Genomic DNA, 16,480 nt, shown 5'->3' with positions numbered 1-16,480 from the left:
TCTCAATTGAATTTTCGGGTGCGGGTGGATTAGCTGAATTTCTTGAAGAGCGTGGGTGCCAAATGCGATCTGTGTGTGTGTGTGTGTTTGTTTGTTGTCGTTCCACGCCCAACAATCTCGTTTTACTTGAGTAAATTGGTAGTACCATCCAGCGATTAAATGGTTTTAGAAGATATCTCGTGCGACAGCGATAAAATTCTGTCTTTTTTTTTTTCTTGGGTTTATGTCGAGAGAAAATTAGTCTCCCCCTAAGAAAGACTTTTTAATTAAGAATCTGTCGCAAAAAAAAATCGCGTTAACGACTAATAGGAGAAAAATGATTCCATTTGATTTATATAAATTACTCCCTTTTTTTTTGGTTCTGAATTAAAAAATCAGTTTATCACCCGAATTATTTTTCTTTTTTCTGAATTAAAATCTATATATAACTTTTAGTATATTAAATATAATACAAATTTTGCATTTGTATTATTTTCTATTTTTTTTTTTTTTTGTATTGAACTCTTATTTTTTGTGGAATATTTGAATTAAATTTTTTTCTAGTAAAAATTGTTTTTTATTATTTTAGTGGAAAAAAAAAATTATTGTTGGCGTATTTTGATGAAAAAAAAAAAATTCATATATAGCAGAGAAATAGATTATCATTTTTCTTTGTGCCAAATATATTGTCTGGTTTTTTTGTTCGGTTCGACGAAAACAAAATATATCTTTCAATAAGATTGGTTATTTTTTTTCGCTTGTCTATAATATAGGAAAAAGGGATTTTAAATTATTTTCCGAGTTTAGAGATTTTTTTCTCCCGTTTAAAATGAATTTTTCTGATTTTTTTTTCTTGCCTAAATTTAATTTTCGCTCTCTGTATTTTTTTATTACCTTTTATTTCATTTTTGTTTATTAATCGACGAAATATTATTATTATTATTATTATTATTTATCTTATTTTTTATTTATTATTTAATAATTTTTTATTAATTTTATTTATTTATTTAAGAACTAGCAAAATTAAACGCGCACCAAATTGAGTATTTATTTGTTTGTTATAAAGAAATTAAAGATTAATATTATCATAAATAATTTAATTTATTAGAATATTATTACATATTAAATGATAATAATAAAAATTATATGTTTACAGACCTCGGATTATACGACTTTTTCCGACTTTTTTTTTCGAAAATACGACTTTTATCGACTTCTTTTAATAAAATGCGACATTTTTTATTTTACATTTGAAAAAAAATGTAAATAAAATACATTTTTTTTAGTATAAAATTTATATCTTCTTCAGATCTTCTTGAATTCAACTATTTTCCAAATTTTCAATTAGAAATCAAATAAAATTATTTTTAATAATTTTAATGAAATACATCACAAATTTAATTAAATCAAAATTATTTTTCAATTAAAATTTTTATAAAGTTTAACAAATGTTTATAATTTAAAAAAAAAAATATCACAATAAAATTGAATTATTTTTTAAAAATTTCAATTCAAAATGAACTCAAATTCAATTAATACCAAAAATTTTAATTCAAAACCAACTAAAATTCAATTATTATCCAAAATTAATTATTATCAAAATTTTCAAACAAAAATCAACTAAAATTCAATTATTATCCAAAATTTCAATTCAAAATCAACGAAAATTCAATTATTTTCCAAATTTTCTATTTCAAATCAAATAATATTAAATTATTTTCCAAAATTTCAATTCAAAATAAACTAAAATTCAATTATTATTACCTAAAATTTTAATTCAAAATCAATTAAAAATTCAATAATTATCCAAAATTTTCAATTTAAAATTTAATTATTTACCAACTTTTCAATTTAAAATGAAATAAAATTCAATTATTTTTTAAACTTTCTATTCAAAATTAATTATCCAAATTTTCAATCAAAAATGAACTTTAATATTAAATTATTATCCAAAATTTCAATTCAAATTCAATTATTTCCGAAAATTTTCAATTCAAAATGAACTGAAATTCAATTATTTTCAAAATTTAATATCAAATAAAATTTCATTATTCTCAAAAATTTGAATTCAAAATTAATTGAATTTTCAATATAGTTTGAATTTAAAAGCATCTAAAATTTAATTATTTCTAAAATTTTCCATCGAAATTTTTTTGTTTTTTTTGAAATTTTATAATTTTAATTATAACTCTAAGGAAATGCTATTATTTTTAACTATTTTAATAATATTCTTTGAAAATTCAACCATCTGAAACCATTTTTCAATTAAAAATGATTTTCAAATTATTATATTTTGTCTGCATTTTCTAATAAATTTTTAGTGAAATTATCTAAAATTTTAATTACAAAACAATTAAAGTTTCAATTAATTTAAAAAATCTCAATTTTAAATCTTTGAAAATTGAATTAAATTCAAAAAATGTTTTCCAAAAATTGTTTGATAAATTATTTTTAGTTCTATTTTAATAATATTCTTTGAAAATTACACTATCTGAAACCAGGCCTCGGATTATACGACTTTTTCGACTATTTCCGACTTGTTTTCAAAAATACGACTTTTTTTGACTTATTTTAATAAAATGCGACTATTCCGACTTTTTTTTACATTTTTAAAAAAGTTTTTCAAATAACATATATTTTTTTTTATTATAAAATGCAAATCTTCTTCAGATCTTCATTATTTCAATTATTTAAAAAAAATTTAACTAAAATTCTTCACTAAATTAATTATTTTTAATAATTTTAATGAAATTCATCACAAATTCAATTATTTCAAATTATTTTTCAGTTAAAATTTTTATAAAATTTAATAAGTATTTATAATTTAAAAAAAATATCAAATAAAACTACCAAAAATTTTTAATTCAAAATCATAAATCAATTCAAAATCAAATAAAATTGAATTAATTTCAAAAATTTCAATTAAAAATCAGCTAAAATTCAATTATTACCCAAAATTTAAATTCAAAATTAATTATTATCAAATTTGGAATCAAAAATCAACTGAAATTAAATTCTTATCCTACATTTCAATTAAAATTCAATTATTTTCCAAAATTTCAATTCAAAATCATTTAAAATTAAATTATTTTTCAAATTTTAAATTTAAAATTAAATAATTATTTCTAAAATTTTCCATCGAAAATTTTTTTTTTGAAATTTAATAATTTCAATTATAACTCGAAGGAAATTCAATTATTTTTTATTTTAATAATATTCTTTGAAAATTCAACTATCTGAAACCATTTTTCAATTAAAAATGATTTTCAAATTATTGTATTTTGTCTGCATTTTCTAATAAATTTTTAGTGAAATTATCTAAAATTTTAATTACAAAACACTTAAAGTTTCAATTAATTTAAAAAATCTCAATTTTAAATCTTTGAAAATTCAATTAAATTTAAAAAATGTTTTCCAAAAATTGTTTGATAAATTATTTTTAGTTCTGTAAAATTTAATAATTGTTTGAAAATTAACAATATATCTTTTGAAATTTAATTATTTCTAAAAATTTCAACTTTAACCCTTCGAAAAGGATTATTATTTAAAAAAAAAATTTTTTATTTAAAAATCTGTAAAATATTTTTGTTAAAATAAAAAAAAACAAATCCACTTTTTTTGGAATATAAATCGACTGAAACGACTTTTTTGTGTCTTTAAGTTGATTCGAGGCCTGTGTTTTTATAATTAATATTTAATAGGTATTCGTTGGCCCCTAGTACCTTAAAAATTAATTTTGAAAAATACATTTTTTTCAAATTACTATCTTGTACGAAATTTCCTGGCGCATCTTTTTTCTCTTCATAAATTTTTTGTATTTGTATACAATTTTTGAATCAATATACAAGTTTAAAAAAAATTTCGTTGTGTACTTCAGCTTCGTGAATTGAATTTTCGAATTTGGAATTTTAAAGAAACTTATTCCAAAATTTGGAAACAGAATTATACAACTTTGGCAAAAATGAGAAAAAGAATTGTCAAAATTTAACACGTCATAAGATTATTATTCAAAAAAACACGTGAAATCAGAAAAGGCCAACTTCAAGTTAGGACAGAAGGACAGACTAAGCATTTTACTATTATATAATTATGTTTTCGATTTTATTATTTTGTTCTATATTTTTATTTTCTATTGAACTATATTCTATTGTATAAAATTTTTTATTTATTTATTTATTAAGTTTTATTTTTTGTTAATATCTAAAAAGTAGGTTATATAAGAATTAAAAATGAATTTATTTTTTCAGAACAAAAGCTTTCTCGAGGTTTGGAGGATTCTCTTTTTTTTGAATAATTCATAATATCCAGTGTGCATCGCAAATATTCCAAAGACGAGGCATTTTCCAAAGAGCAGATTGTTTCAAGTGTCACCATCCAGCTTTTCTCAATTGAAACATCTTTCTGCGACGTGCCTTTATATATATATATATATATAAAGGTATATTTTTATATTTATATATAAATATATGAAAGAAATCAGAAATAGAGTATCCCTTATGGCTATCTATGTGTAAGCGGCAAGCTGACGGAATCCGAAAGAATGAATAGGAAACGTATATATAAAAGAAAAGGACGGTAATATCATATAGAGTCGAATTTGGCGACATATGCGAACGTGCATAGAGGCAATATGGAGAAAGAGAAAGAGGATATATATTTGTGGATATATATATATGGATATATTCAACAACCCTCTGCTGCGGTCGAAGAGGCCGCGCGCGCGAGCAGAGAGGAACCGTCCACCAGGCCACAGCTTGTGGATACATATATATATATATAGAGGAAAACTGAGCGCACCCCACGAATGTTAACGCGCCGCATTAGCCCTGGTATTGGTTACCGGCTCGCAATAATTCTGATAACGCAGCATGTTGTCATGTCTGTGTGGCATACGAAATATCCTCCTCCTACCGACAACTTCCATATATACCCAAACCACAACGATATATACCTTTTGTACCAACTGTCTTTATGCAAAGACGGAGAGAATCCGCACATTATATATCTCTCTCTCTCTCGCGCGCGCGATCCCCTTTTCCATTTCACAACGCGCGCATCGAGATACCCTCACATTCAAAATGTGGGAGTTGACTTGCAATTTCTGGGATTGTCCGCAATACATTTATATTGGTGAATAGGGAAAAAAAAATTTATAAAAGAATCATTTTCTTGTGATTTTTCTCTTTTTTTTTATTAATCTTATTTATTATTTTTTTTAGCAAATTTATTAGGTAGAATTTGAGAAGAATTTTATTTTTAAAAAATTATTTTCTTTTTATCAGAATTTTCATTTTTTTTTTTTCAAATTAGTAAAAAGGTCCTCGATTATTCCATAAAAATATTAGAATTTTCAATTTAAAGAATTGCGATTCTTGCGATTTTTCTTTTTTTATTAGTCTATTTATCATTTTATTAGCAAATTTATTAATTAGAATTTGAGACCGATTTTTTTTTTTTTATTCTAAACGACATTTTTTTTTTTTTTTTTTGACAAGGGCTGATTTTTTTTGTCCACAATTGCATAATTTATATTTATATAAAAGTGTCTTGGTTCTTTTTTTCTTTTATTATTTCGTTTTTACACAATTTGAGGAACTGAAGCGAAGCAAATCTTAAGTTTCCTCTGCAAATCCGTTGAGGTAAATTGTCCGTGACGTACCGATTTACATCGACCCTTTTGCTTCGTTTTCTTTAAAAACGAGGATGCGGCGACTCTCGTTTTAAATTTGCAAAAAAAAAAAAAAAAAAAATTGCCGAGTTGAGAGCTCACGTTTTTAAGCGACGGACAACGCTATATGCGCGCAATACTCCTGAACAGTATATATATATATAAGCTGCGCGTTGTAAAAAATATAAAATTATGAAGTATGGCTTACTTCCTTGGTCCCCGGCGGTTTTTTTTTTTCCTCTTCCTTCTCTCTTGCGCGCGAAAGCTCCGCCCTTGATGCGATCGTTAAGAAAACCGCCGGCTAAATTGACAAATTTAAAAAGTTCCCTTCGAAAGAGTGAGAGAGGGGGAGAAAAAAAAGGGAGAAAGAGAGTAGCGCGTCACCTGCAGGCGATAAGAGATGCCATCGAACTTGTCTCGTCATTTTACAAGTTTCTCATAAACTTGAAAGTAACTTCTTTTATGATAACATTATTACGTGGTTCTATCTCATAATAATGCCTCAGCGCGATTCTTTATTAAACTCAATAACCATTATTTATTGTATATACTCATTTTTATGATCTATTTTTTTTTTTTTTTACTCTTCAGAAAGAAATCTTCATTATCTTTCAATTTATATACTTCTAAACAATTCCACGTTTTTTATATTTGAAATTTAAATTTTCCATTTCTTTGAAAATCGAAATTAAAGTTTAATTAATTAATAATATAAAATAATAAATTATGTTTAATAATTTAGAAAAAATGAAAAATTATATAATAATAAAATGCTTGGTCTGTCCTTCTGTTCTAACTTGAAGTTGGCCTTTTCTGATTTCACGTGTTTTTTTGAATAGTAATCTTATGACGTGTCAAATTTTGACAATTCTTTTTCTTATTTTTTACCAAAGTTGTATAATTGTGTTTCCAAATTTCGGAATAAGTTTCTTTAAAATTCCAAATTCGAAAATTCAATTCACGAAGCTGAAGTACACAATGTTTACCAACGAAATTTTTTTTAAAGTTGTATATTCATTCAAAAATTTTATACAAATACAAAAAATTTATGATGAGAAAAAAGATGCGCCAGGAAATTTCGTACAAGATAGAAATTTGAAAAAAATTTATTTTTAAAAATTAATTTTTAAGGTACCAGGGGCCAACAAATACCTATTAAATATTAATTATAAAAATACAGGCCTCGAATCAACTTAAAGACACAAAAAAGTCGTTTCAGTCGATTTATATTCCAAAAAAAAGTGGATTTGTTTTTTATTTTAACAAAAATATTTTATAGATTTTTAAATAAAATTTTTTTTTTAATAAAAATCCCTTTCGAAGGGTTAAAGTTGAAATTTTTAGAAAAATTTTTTTTTTTATTAAATTTCAAAAGATATTGTTAATTTTCAAATAATTATTAAATTTTGCAGAAATAAAAATAATTTATCAAACAATAATCCTTTTCGAAGGGTTAAAGTTGAAATTTTTAGAAATAATTAAATTTTAAAAGATATTGTTAATTTTCAACCAATTATTAAATTTTACAGAACTAAAAATAATTTATCAAACAATTTTTGGAAAACATTTTTTAAATTTAATTGAATTTTCAAAGATTTAAAATTGAGATTTTTGAAATTAATTGAAACTTTAAGTGATTTTTAATTAAAATTTTAGATGATTTCACTAAAAATTTATTAGAAAATCCGGACAAAAGACAATAATTTGAAAATCATTTTTAATTGAAAAATGGTTTCAGATAGTTGAATTATTAATAAAGAATATTATTAAAATAGTTAAAAATAATTGAATTTCCTTAGAGTTCTAATTTAAATTATTAAATTTCAAAAAAAAAAATTTTCAATTGAAAATTTTAGAAATAATTAAATTTTAGATGCTTTTAAATTTAAATTATTGAAAATTCAATTAATTTTGAATTCAAATTTTTGAGAATAATGAAATTTAATTTTTATTTTAAATTTGGAAAATAATTGAATTTCAGTTCATTTTGAATTGAAAATTTTGGGAAATAATTGAATTTTACTTGAAATTTTGGATAATAATTTAATATTTAAGTTCATTTTTGATTGGAAATTTGGATAATTAATTTTGAATAGAAATTTTAGAAAATAATTGAATTTTATTTCATATTAAATTGAAAACTTGATAAATAATTAAATTTTAAATTGAAAATTTTGGATAATTATTGGATTTTTAATTGATTTTGAATTAAAATTTTGGGTAATAATTTAATTTTAGTTTATTTTGAATTAAAATTTTTTGAAAATAATTTAATTTTATTTGATTTGAAATAGAAAATTTGGAAAATAATTAAATTTTAAAAGATTTAGATTTGAAAATTTTGAAAATAATTGAATTTTCGTTGATTTTGAATTGAAATTTTAGTTTATTTTTGTTTGAAAATTTTGATAATAATTAATTTTGGATAATAATTGAATTTTATTTCATTTTAATTGAAAATTAAAAAAATATATTTTTTTAATTATAAACAATTGTTAAATTTCTTAAAAATTTTAATTGAAAAAATAATTTTGATATAATTGAATTTGTGATGTATTTCATTAAAATTATTGAAAATAATTTTATTTGATTTCAAATTGAAAATTTGGAAAATAATTGAATTTCAATTGAAATTTTGTATAATAATTAAATTTTAATTAATTTTGAATTAAAATTTTGGAAAATAATTGAATTTTAATTGATTTTGAATTGAAATTTTTGAAAATAATTTAATTTTATTTGAATTGAAATTGAAAATTTGGAAAATAATTGAATTTTAAAAGATTTTGAATTAAAAATTTTGAAAATAATTAAATTTTATGTTTAATTTTGTATTGAAATTTTTAAAATTAATTGAATTTTAATTGATTTTGAATTAAAATTTTTTGAAAATAATTTAATTTTATTTGATTTAAAATAGAAAATTTGGAAAATAATTAAATTTTAAAAGATTTAGAATTGAAAATTTTGAAAATAATTGAATTTTCATTTATTTTGAATTGAAATTTTGGATAATAATTTATTTTTAGTTGATTTTTGTTTGAAAATTTTAATAATAATTAATTTTGGATAATAATTGAATTTTAGTTTATTTTGAATTAAAATTTCGGGTAATAATGTTTATTTTGAATTGAAATTTTTAAAAAATAATTCAATTTTATTGTGATATTTTTTTTTAAGTTATAAACAATTGTTAAATTTCATAAAAATTTTAATTGAATAATAATTTTGATATTGAATTTGTGATGTATTTCATTAAAATTATTAAAAATAATTAATTTAGTGAAGAATCATTTTAGTTCAAAATTTGTTAAATAATTGAATTGAAGAAGATCTGAAGAAGATCTACATTTTATACTAAAAAAATGGTATTTTATTTACATTTTTTTTCAAATGTAAAATAAAAAATGTCGCATTTTATTAAAAGAAGTCGATAAAAGTCGTATTTTTGAAAAAAGTCGGAAAAAGTCGTATAATTCGAGGCCTGTAAACATATAATTTTCATTATTATCATTTAATATGTAATAATATTCTAATAAATTAAATTATTATTGATAATATTAATCTTTAATTTCTTTATAACAAACAATTAAATACTCAATTTGGCGTGCTTGCGTGCGTTTAATTTTCCTAGTATAAAATAATAAATTATATTTAATAATTTAGAAAAAATGAAAAATACCATTAATATATTCGTAATTTTTGGCTTATATTTAATTTTTTTCTCCTTTTTTTAGGTATATGCGTGAAAAATCTGGATTGAAGACAAAAAGCAAAGTTTAGAGGAGATAAATAGTGACGAGATATAAATATTGTTTTTCATTCCTGAGTAATTCACCATGGAGAATCACTTGTTTTGACAGATCGCAGTCTTTTTAAATCACAGGAGATTAAACTGTTTATATGGTCAAAAGAAGAAAAAAAAAAAAGTATGCGCTGCAAATTACGCGCGCACCCGACGACTCTTTAATCCATGATTTACGAGCGAGTGAAAGTGCGTTGGGGACTTGAAAGTCAGGAAAAACATTAGATCCCTGATTTCGATCCCCGTGGAGAATTAAACTATATACACCGTTTTGGAGGGTTGTAAAATCCACCCCCTTGTGACTTGACTCATGCCGCACAACTATAAATGCGTGTGGATCCAACATACTTTCTGCACGCCTCGTCTATCTCCTTAACTCCACAAAACCACCTACAAATTTTCGTAAGTTTACCCATAGTAATCGTTTAAAACTTTTTTTTTTTATAGTATTTATATTGTCCTGAAATTTCATGCCTAAAGTTTTTTTTTTTTTAATATTTTAAGATTTATGATATTTTAATTTGAAATTTTTTGAAAATTATTTTTATTTAATTGGATTTTTATTGAGGAGGTTTAATTTAACACAAAATTCAAAGTAAAAAGTAGTTTTTAACAAAACTAACAATATAATTAAAATTGATTTGTATAATTTTTGAAAAAAAATTATTTTTAGTTAAAATTTTTTTTTTTTATTGAACAATTTTTTATTGACACGAATTTTCATTTATAGCAAAAATTGATATGTTAAACAACTTTTATTTAGCCATAATTACAGAAGAATTTATATTTAAATGAATTTAAAAAAAAAAATTCTTAGCATAATTTAGAATATTTATTTAACTGAATTTTTTATTTAGTCCAATTTTGAAAATAGAAGAATTTTTTTTTTTATTTAGGCCAATATTCATTGAACAAAATTTCTAACTTGTTAAATTTTTATTTAATTGAATTTTAATTTAACCGAAGTTTTATTTAGGCTAATATTCATTGAACGTAGAAAATTTTTATTTATTCGAAATTTTATTTGCCAAAGTTTATATTTTAGCTCAATTTTTTTAAAATGAAAAAAATTTTTATTTTCCAAAATTTTTGTTTAACCAAACTCTTATTTAGCCAATTTTTTATTGGCACGAATTTTAATTTAGCAAAAAGTCTGAATTGCCACAAAATTTATATTTAAATGTACTTTTTATTTATTTATTTTTTTATTTTGATGAATTTACAATTAAACTGAAATTTGTTAATAAAAGAGAATCTAATTTTTATATAACTTTTGTAAGTATTAAAAAAATTATAATCGAAATTATTCATATTTTAAAATTGAGCAAAATTCTTTCACACATATATAAGAATTCCATTAAAATTAAAAATTGAAATTTCTATATATAAATTAAAAATCATAAAATGTTTTGGAACTGAAAAATTTTGATAAATAAATTCTAATAAATCGGAACCTGTTTATAACTATTATTCCAGTTAAATAAAAATTGTTTTAGGAAAATTTTGTTAAATAAAAATTCAGTGAAAAGAATTTAGGGTAGAAAATTATAGATTTAAAATGTTTTTATTTTCTTTTTTTTTTCGTATTTCGTGGGAAATTTAAAAAATTTATCATCAGAAATTGAAAAATAATTGCATTTACCTCATTTTTGCGAATGAAATATTTCTGATTTTAAATAATTAAAATTTACTTCTAAAAAAAAATGTTAAAATTGGAAAAGTGTGCGTGCTGATAAGTCCAGTTTTTGCGCGCACATTCAATGCTTGGTAGTAAATTTCTCGAGGGATTTATAAATAAATATATAGATATATATATATACGGTTACAAATTCGTTCATCCGTCGAGGTATATACTGGAGCGTATACGAAAAGTATTGAGTATAAAAAAAAGAGATAGAAAATAGAAAAAGGGATAGATTGCCAGTTTTAGTATATATATATATATAGGAAGAGGGAAGGTCGACCGTAGAAAATTTAATGAAATCGCCATGCAATTTTTCAAACGCTCTTTTTTATATATATATAACTGCGCTGGCCCCAAATCGCCGCGGATTAAAGATCTAATGGACGACCCTGTGAAATCGCTATACTGCGGTTCGTTCGTTCGTTTACGATGATGCAGAGTCGTTTTAAAAAAATGTCCCTTATCGCTCAAAAATTTTATATCTTCAACACATCGATACCAAACGAAATGTTCCACTCAAATTGAATATTTTTCAATGATAAAACCGCCATTGAACAGTGTAAACGAAAAATTTTTCACTAACCTATTGATAATCTTTTTTTTTTAATTTCGAATTTCGAATTTTTAATTTTCCACTTCACTATAATTTTTAGTTTTTATTTTTAGTATTATTTAGGAAAAAATTTAAATTCAGGGGGAAAAAATAAAATTTTACTTTTTTATTTGCTAAATTATAAAATAATTCCAAATACAGAAAAAATTATTATTAAGGGTCAATTTAAAGAGACATTATTAGAAAAATAATTCTAAAAATAAAGTAATTTTTTTTTAAAATGTTATTCGAAATTTTGAAAGGGATTTTTTTTTTGAATCGAGAGAGATGAAAAAAAAAATAATAATCGCCTAAAGTATATAAATTGATTTGAATTAGTTTTCAATAGATTGTGAATTCCCTTGATATAAGCACCCACAATAATTTTATATCTTTATGTATAGTAAAAGATAGGTCATTATGTCGCTCTTTCGCCGCCTAATACTTTAGTTCGATAGGTGATATAACGCTCAAATTATTGCTTATATGCGCCTAACGGGTGATCACTCATATATATTAAATTGACGCGTGAAAATATTACCTGCCCGCACCTTCATTTATATATTGAGTCATTTCCGTTTCTATAAAAAAAAAAAAAAAAAAAAAAAAAAATCGCATCTTAGAACTTTACACAGAAAAAAAGTAATTACACATTTTTTTTTTAAATTAAAAAAAATAATACATATATTTATCGCAGAAAATTTGGGGAATTTTTTTTTTTTTAAAGTAAAAAATTTAAAAATCATTTTAAAAAAAACTTTATAAAAAATTTTACAAAACTTCAAAAGAATTTAACTTTTACAGAATGAAAAGAATTTTATAGAAAAAAATTCTTTTCTATGTAGCCGAATTTTTATTTGTTCGCGAATTTAACCGAATTTTTATTTGACAGAACTTTCGCGAATAAAAATATCAGACAGAAAAAAGATTTTGGTGTAAATTTTGAATATTGATCGATCATAATTTCGTTGTTAATTATTTTGATTATTATAGTCAATTTTAAAATTTGTGCCAAAATTTTTCTATGTTATATTTTTATTCGAAAATTTCAAAAATTTGCAGCGTTTTAAGAATTCTGTCGAATATATATATATATATATATATATATATATATATATATATATATATATATATATATATATATATATATATATATATATATATATATATATGTATAAATTTGAAGTAAATGCGAAAATTCGGCTGTAGAAAAAAATTTTCTTTCTAATATTCTTTCTGTAAAATTAAATTCTATTCTAAATGACTATTTTGTTTAATAAAAATTCGGATAAATAATAATTCTGTCAAATGCGATGAAATAAAAAATAAAATGAAAATTCTAAGTATATTTAATTAATTATATAATTCTGTAATATAGAAATTCGATTAAATGGAATTTTTGTTAAATAATAATGAAGAAATAAAGAAATTTGGCTAAAAATAAATTCTATATAATAAAATACTGTCAATTGAAAATTTTTATTATAAAATTTATAATATTTTATTGTTTTTATTGTTTTTCAGTCCTTGATAAAATGAAATGTGATATTAAATTGTCTTTAAAAATCACCTGGCATGTAGAAGAATAAAAATATGAATGAATTTTCTGTTTGGTAGTTAATCATGAGAATATATGCAAATTTATAGGACATCTTTTTCTGTTTCAGACATACCAAGATGATTTTACAGTTTACATATATAAACAACTATATGTATATACATATATATATATATATACTTGTATTATTAGTTTGAAGGCAAAGGATATATACGCTTTTTGAAAATTCATGCTCGAAACCACGGGAGCGCCGAGAGAGAGAGAGATAAAGAGAGAGAGAAATTATTAATGTATGCAGAGTTTCTGCCTGCCACGCTCGTCAGTCGAGGAGAGTTGAAATCTGGCCAGGACCTCCTAAGCATACATCTGATCCTTGGCACTATGCTGATCCGTGAAACATCTTGTTAGGATAAAAGGAGGCCTTATACCTCGTGGCTCAAATAAACCCCCTTCGATATATAATTTCTTTTCTTTTTTCAATTCTTTGATCCATATGAATTTTAAACGGGTCAGAAAATATTTGCTGAATAATCCGTCGTCGTCGTCTGTGAGAAGAAATTGACACGGGGTGACTAATTTGGTATGTTGAATTTAATGGAGGCTCTTTGGAAACAAAACACTTTATGGAACTCTTTCGATAGGTTTGAAAGATTTTTTTTTATACTTTTCGATTTATTATTTCTTTTGTATTTCTTTTTTTTTATGTTAATATTATTCATAGTTTTATATTATTATTATTTTATTATTAATATTTTATTCACTAATATTTTATTTACTGCTATTTTATTATTACTATTTTATTTTTTTTTAATACTTATTTTTTTTATTGAATTTAATTTTTATTATTTCTGTATTATTATTAAATAATATTTTTCTTAATAGAAATTATCATGCTGATGGAATTTCGAAGAGGAATGCTGATTCTTCTGATGGGATGAAGGCGTTTATTGAGATCGCAATAAGCTTTATATATATGTGAAGAAGATGCCTAATACTATAATCAAATGGTTCGCGATCATAAATAGTCTCGGCCAATCAGATAAGGAGTTCAGGTATTTATTTGGGAAATATATATATATATATATACTATATTTTTAAAATAATATATCTAATTGGAAAAAATAACAAATTTAAAATTAATTTTTTAATTTACCGAATTTTCGTTTTTTAATAAATTTTCCATTGAACCGAATTTATAAATTTTAAAATCTTTCAATACAGGTTTTACTATAATGGAATATTTATTTAATATTTTTATTTAATGTATTTTTTACTGTAGAATTTTTATTTAATGTAATTTTTTTACTATAATAGAATTTTTATTTTAATAAAATTTTCATTAAAATCAATTTTCTATAAAAAAAATAAATTATTTTTATTTTATAGAATTTTTTATTTTAATTACATTTTCATTAAAGTCAATTTTTTATACTAAATAATATTTTTATTATTTTTCATTTGCAAAAATTTTAATGCAAGAAGAATTTTTTGTTAAATTATGATTGTGGAACTTTGAATATTTCGGCGAAATTAATTTTTGTCATTTCCAAAATTTGCTGTCTACATTGAAATTCAATTTTAATTAGTAATTTAAATAACTAGAAACTAAATTAAGTAGAAATTCAATTAAAATAGAAATGTGAAATAAAAATTCTGACAATTAAAAATTTGGTATCATAAAATTCTGTCAAATAAAAATTAGTTTAAAATTAAATTCTGTTAAATGATAATTCGAAAAATAAAAATTCGTTTAAAAAATAATGATATCTAATAAAATTCTTGTGAATGAAAATTTTCTCAGCGTTAATTTTGAAACAGTATAAACTAATTTTAAAATTTAGAAAACTTTATGTTGAAATTGAATTTTAAAATTCACGCTCAAAGAAAAGCTTTTCGGCCATTTGCCATTAATAGAAAAAAAATGAGATGGAGAAAGACAAAAAGAAAGAGAAAAATGTAAAATCAAAAAAGAGGCGAGAGAGGACCCAATCATATAGAGATAAAATCATGACATAACTAGTTATAATGTCGAAGGTGAGAGATCTTCGAACGAGGGGAGCGTGTTATCTTATCGATGATAATAAAATCGTGTTATTAGAGTGCCGAGAATATGGTGGGGTAAATTTAGACATTAGGCCATTCTAGTGTCTTCATCGATCTTCAAATATATCGAAAACTTTGAGAGAAATTGCTAGAGAGTTAAACATAATTTTACTCGTATACTAATCTATACTGGATATATTTAATTAATTAATAAATTATTAATTATTCCATTATTTCTAATAAAAAAAAAAACATTACATTAGATATTATTTTTCCCGAGTTTATCGGAAATTGGTTACATAATTATTTAATAAGAAATAAAATTTTATCAATCCACTCGAGTTGATTATAATAAATACATATATATTTATAACATTTTCTATCGATAAATTTGTTCCATTAAATTAATTCAGAATTTTTATTTAGCATAGAATTTCTAATAAACTGAATTTTTATTTAAGAATTTTTATTTAACCGTATTTTAATGGATTTCCAAAAAAATTCTATTTCAATTTACTTGAATTTCTATATACTTAATTTTATTTTTTAAATTTCTATACTTACACAGCTTTTAATTTAAAAAAATTTTGATTTAACCGAATATTAATTTAGCAGAATTCTCATTCAACAGGAATTTGAAGTGATTCGAATTTTCATTTGCACAAATTTTAAAAACGTCGAATCTTTATTTATCCGCAATTTGCAAATAATCAAATAAAAAAATCAACATATAGAGATTCCGGCACGATTTTTAAAATATTGACCAATCGTAAATATGATCAAGAAAAATTGTAATTTGGTAAAATTTTGAAAACAGCGCCGAATTCTTTTTATTTATTTGGCCGCATTCGTAATTTTGGATAAATGAAATTTTTTGCGCTTTAATGAAATTTATCAATTAAAAATTCGTAGAAATGAAGATTTGGTGAAATATCACTTTTAAATTTTGTTGAAAAAGAATTTTGCTAAATAAAAATTAGAATAAAAAATAATATGAAATAAAATATTGAAATAAAAAGTTGTTTAAAAATTCGTATAAATAGAAATTCTATTAATATATTAAATAAGAATACATTTAAATAAAAAAATTATTCGATATGAAAATTCAGTTTCAATGTATAGTTTTCTCTGTAAAAAATTCTAAAAAAATT

The 16,480-nt window shown here is 21.9% G+C and overlaps 1 protein-coding gene across 2 annotated transcripts in view; it reads left to right on the top strand.

Annotated features, from left to right (window-relative positions):
* LOC127285238 (uncharacterized) overlaps window positions 1-16,480 on the top strand; it is an 87,004-nt gene that overhangs the window by 21,898 nt on the left and 48,626 nt on the right. Inside the window, exons 4-6 of one of the 2 annotated variants that reach the window (XR_007843574.1) lie at window positions 9,385-9,854; window positions 13,396-13,927; window positions 14,169-14,338. Coding sequence is in view for 1 of the 2 variants with exons in the window: in XM_051311142.1 (XP_051167099.1) it covers window positions 4,227-4,269 (43 nt within the window). In the remaining variant the exon portion in view is untranslated. Of the gene's footprint in view, window positions 1-4,226; window positions 4,405-9,384; window positions 9,855-13,395; window positions 13,928-14,168; window positions 14,339-16,480 lie in introns of those variants that run through there. The other variant, XM_051311142.1, reaches the window with a different exon arrangement.

Source organism: Leptopilina boulardi, unplaced genomic scaffold (assembly GCF_019393585.1).
Source record: "Leptopilina boulardi isolate dan_hultmark-lab unplaced genomic scaffold, ZJU_Lbou_2.1 LbouV2_330, whole genome shotgun sequence".
In the NCBI taxonomy this organism is placed as follows: Eukaryota; Metazoa; Arthropoda; class Insecta; order Hymenoptera; family Figitidae; genus Leptopilina; species Leptopilina boulardi.
Note: the sequence above shows the minus strand (reverse complement) of the source record. Positions and strands in the feature narration are given on the sequence as shown.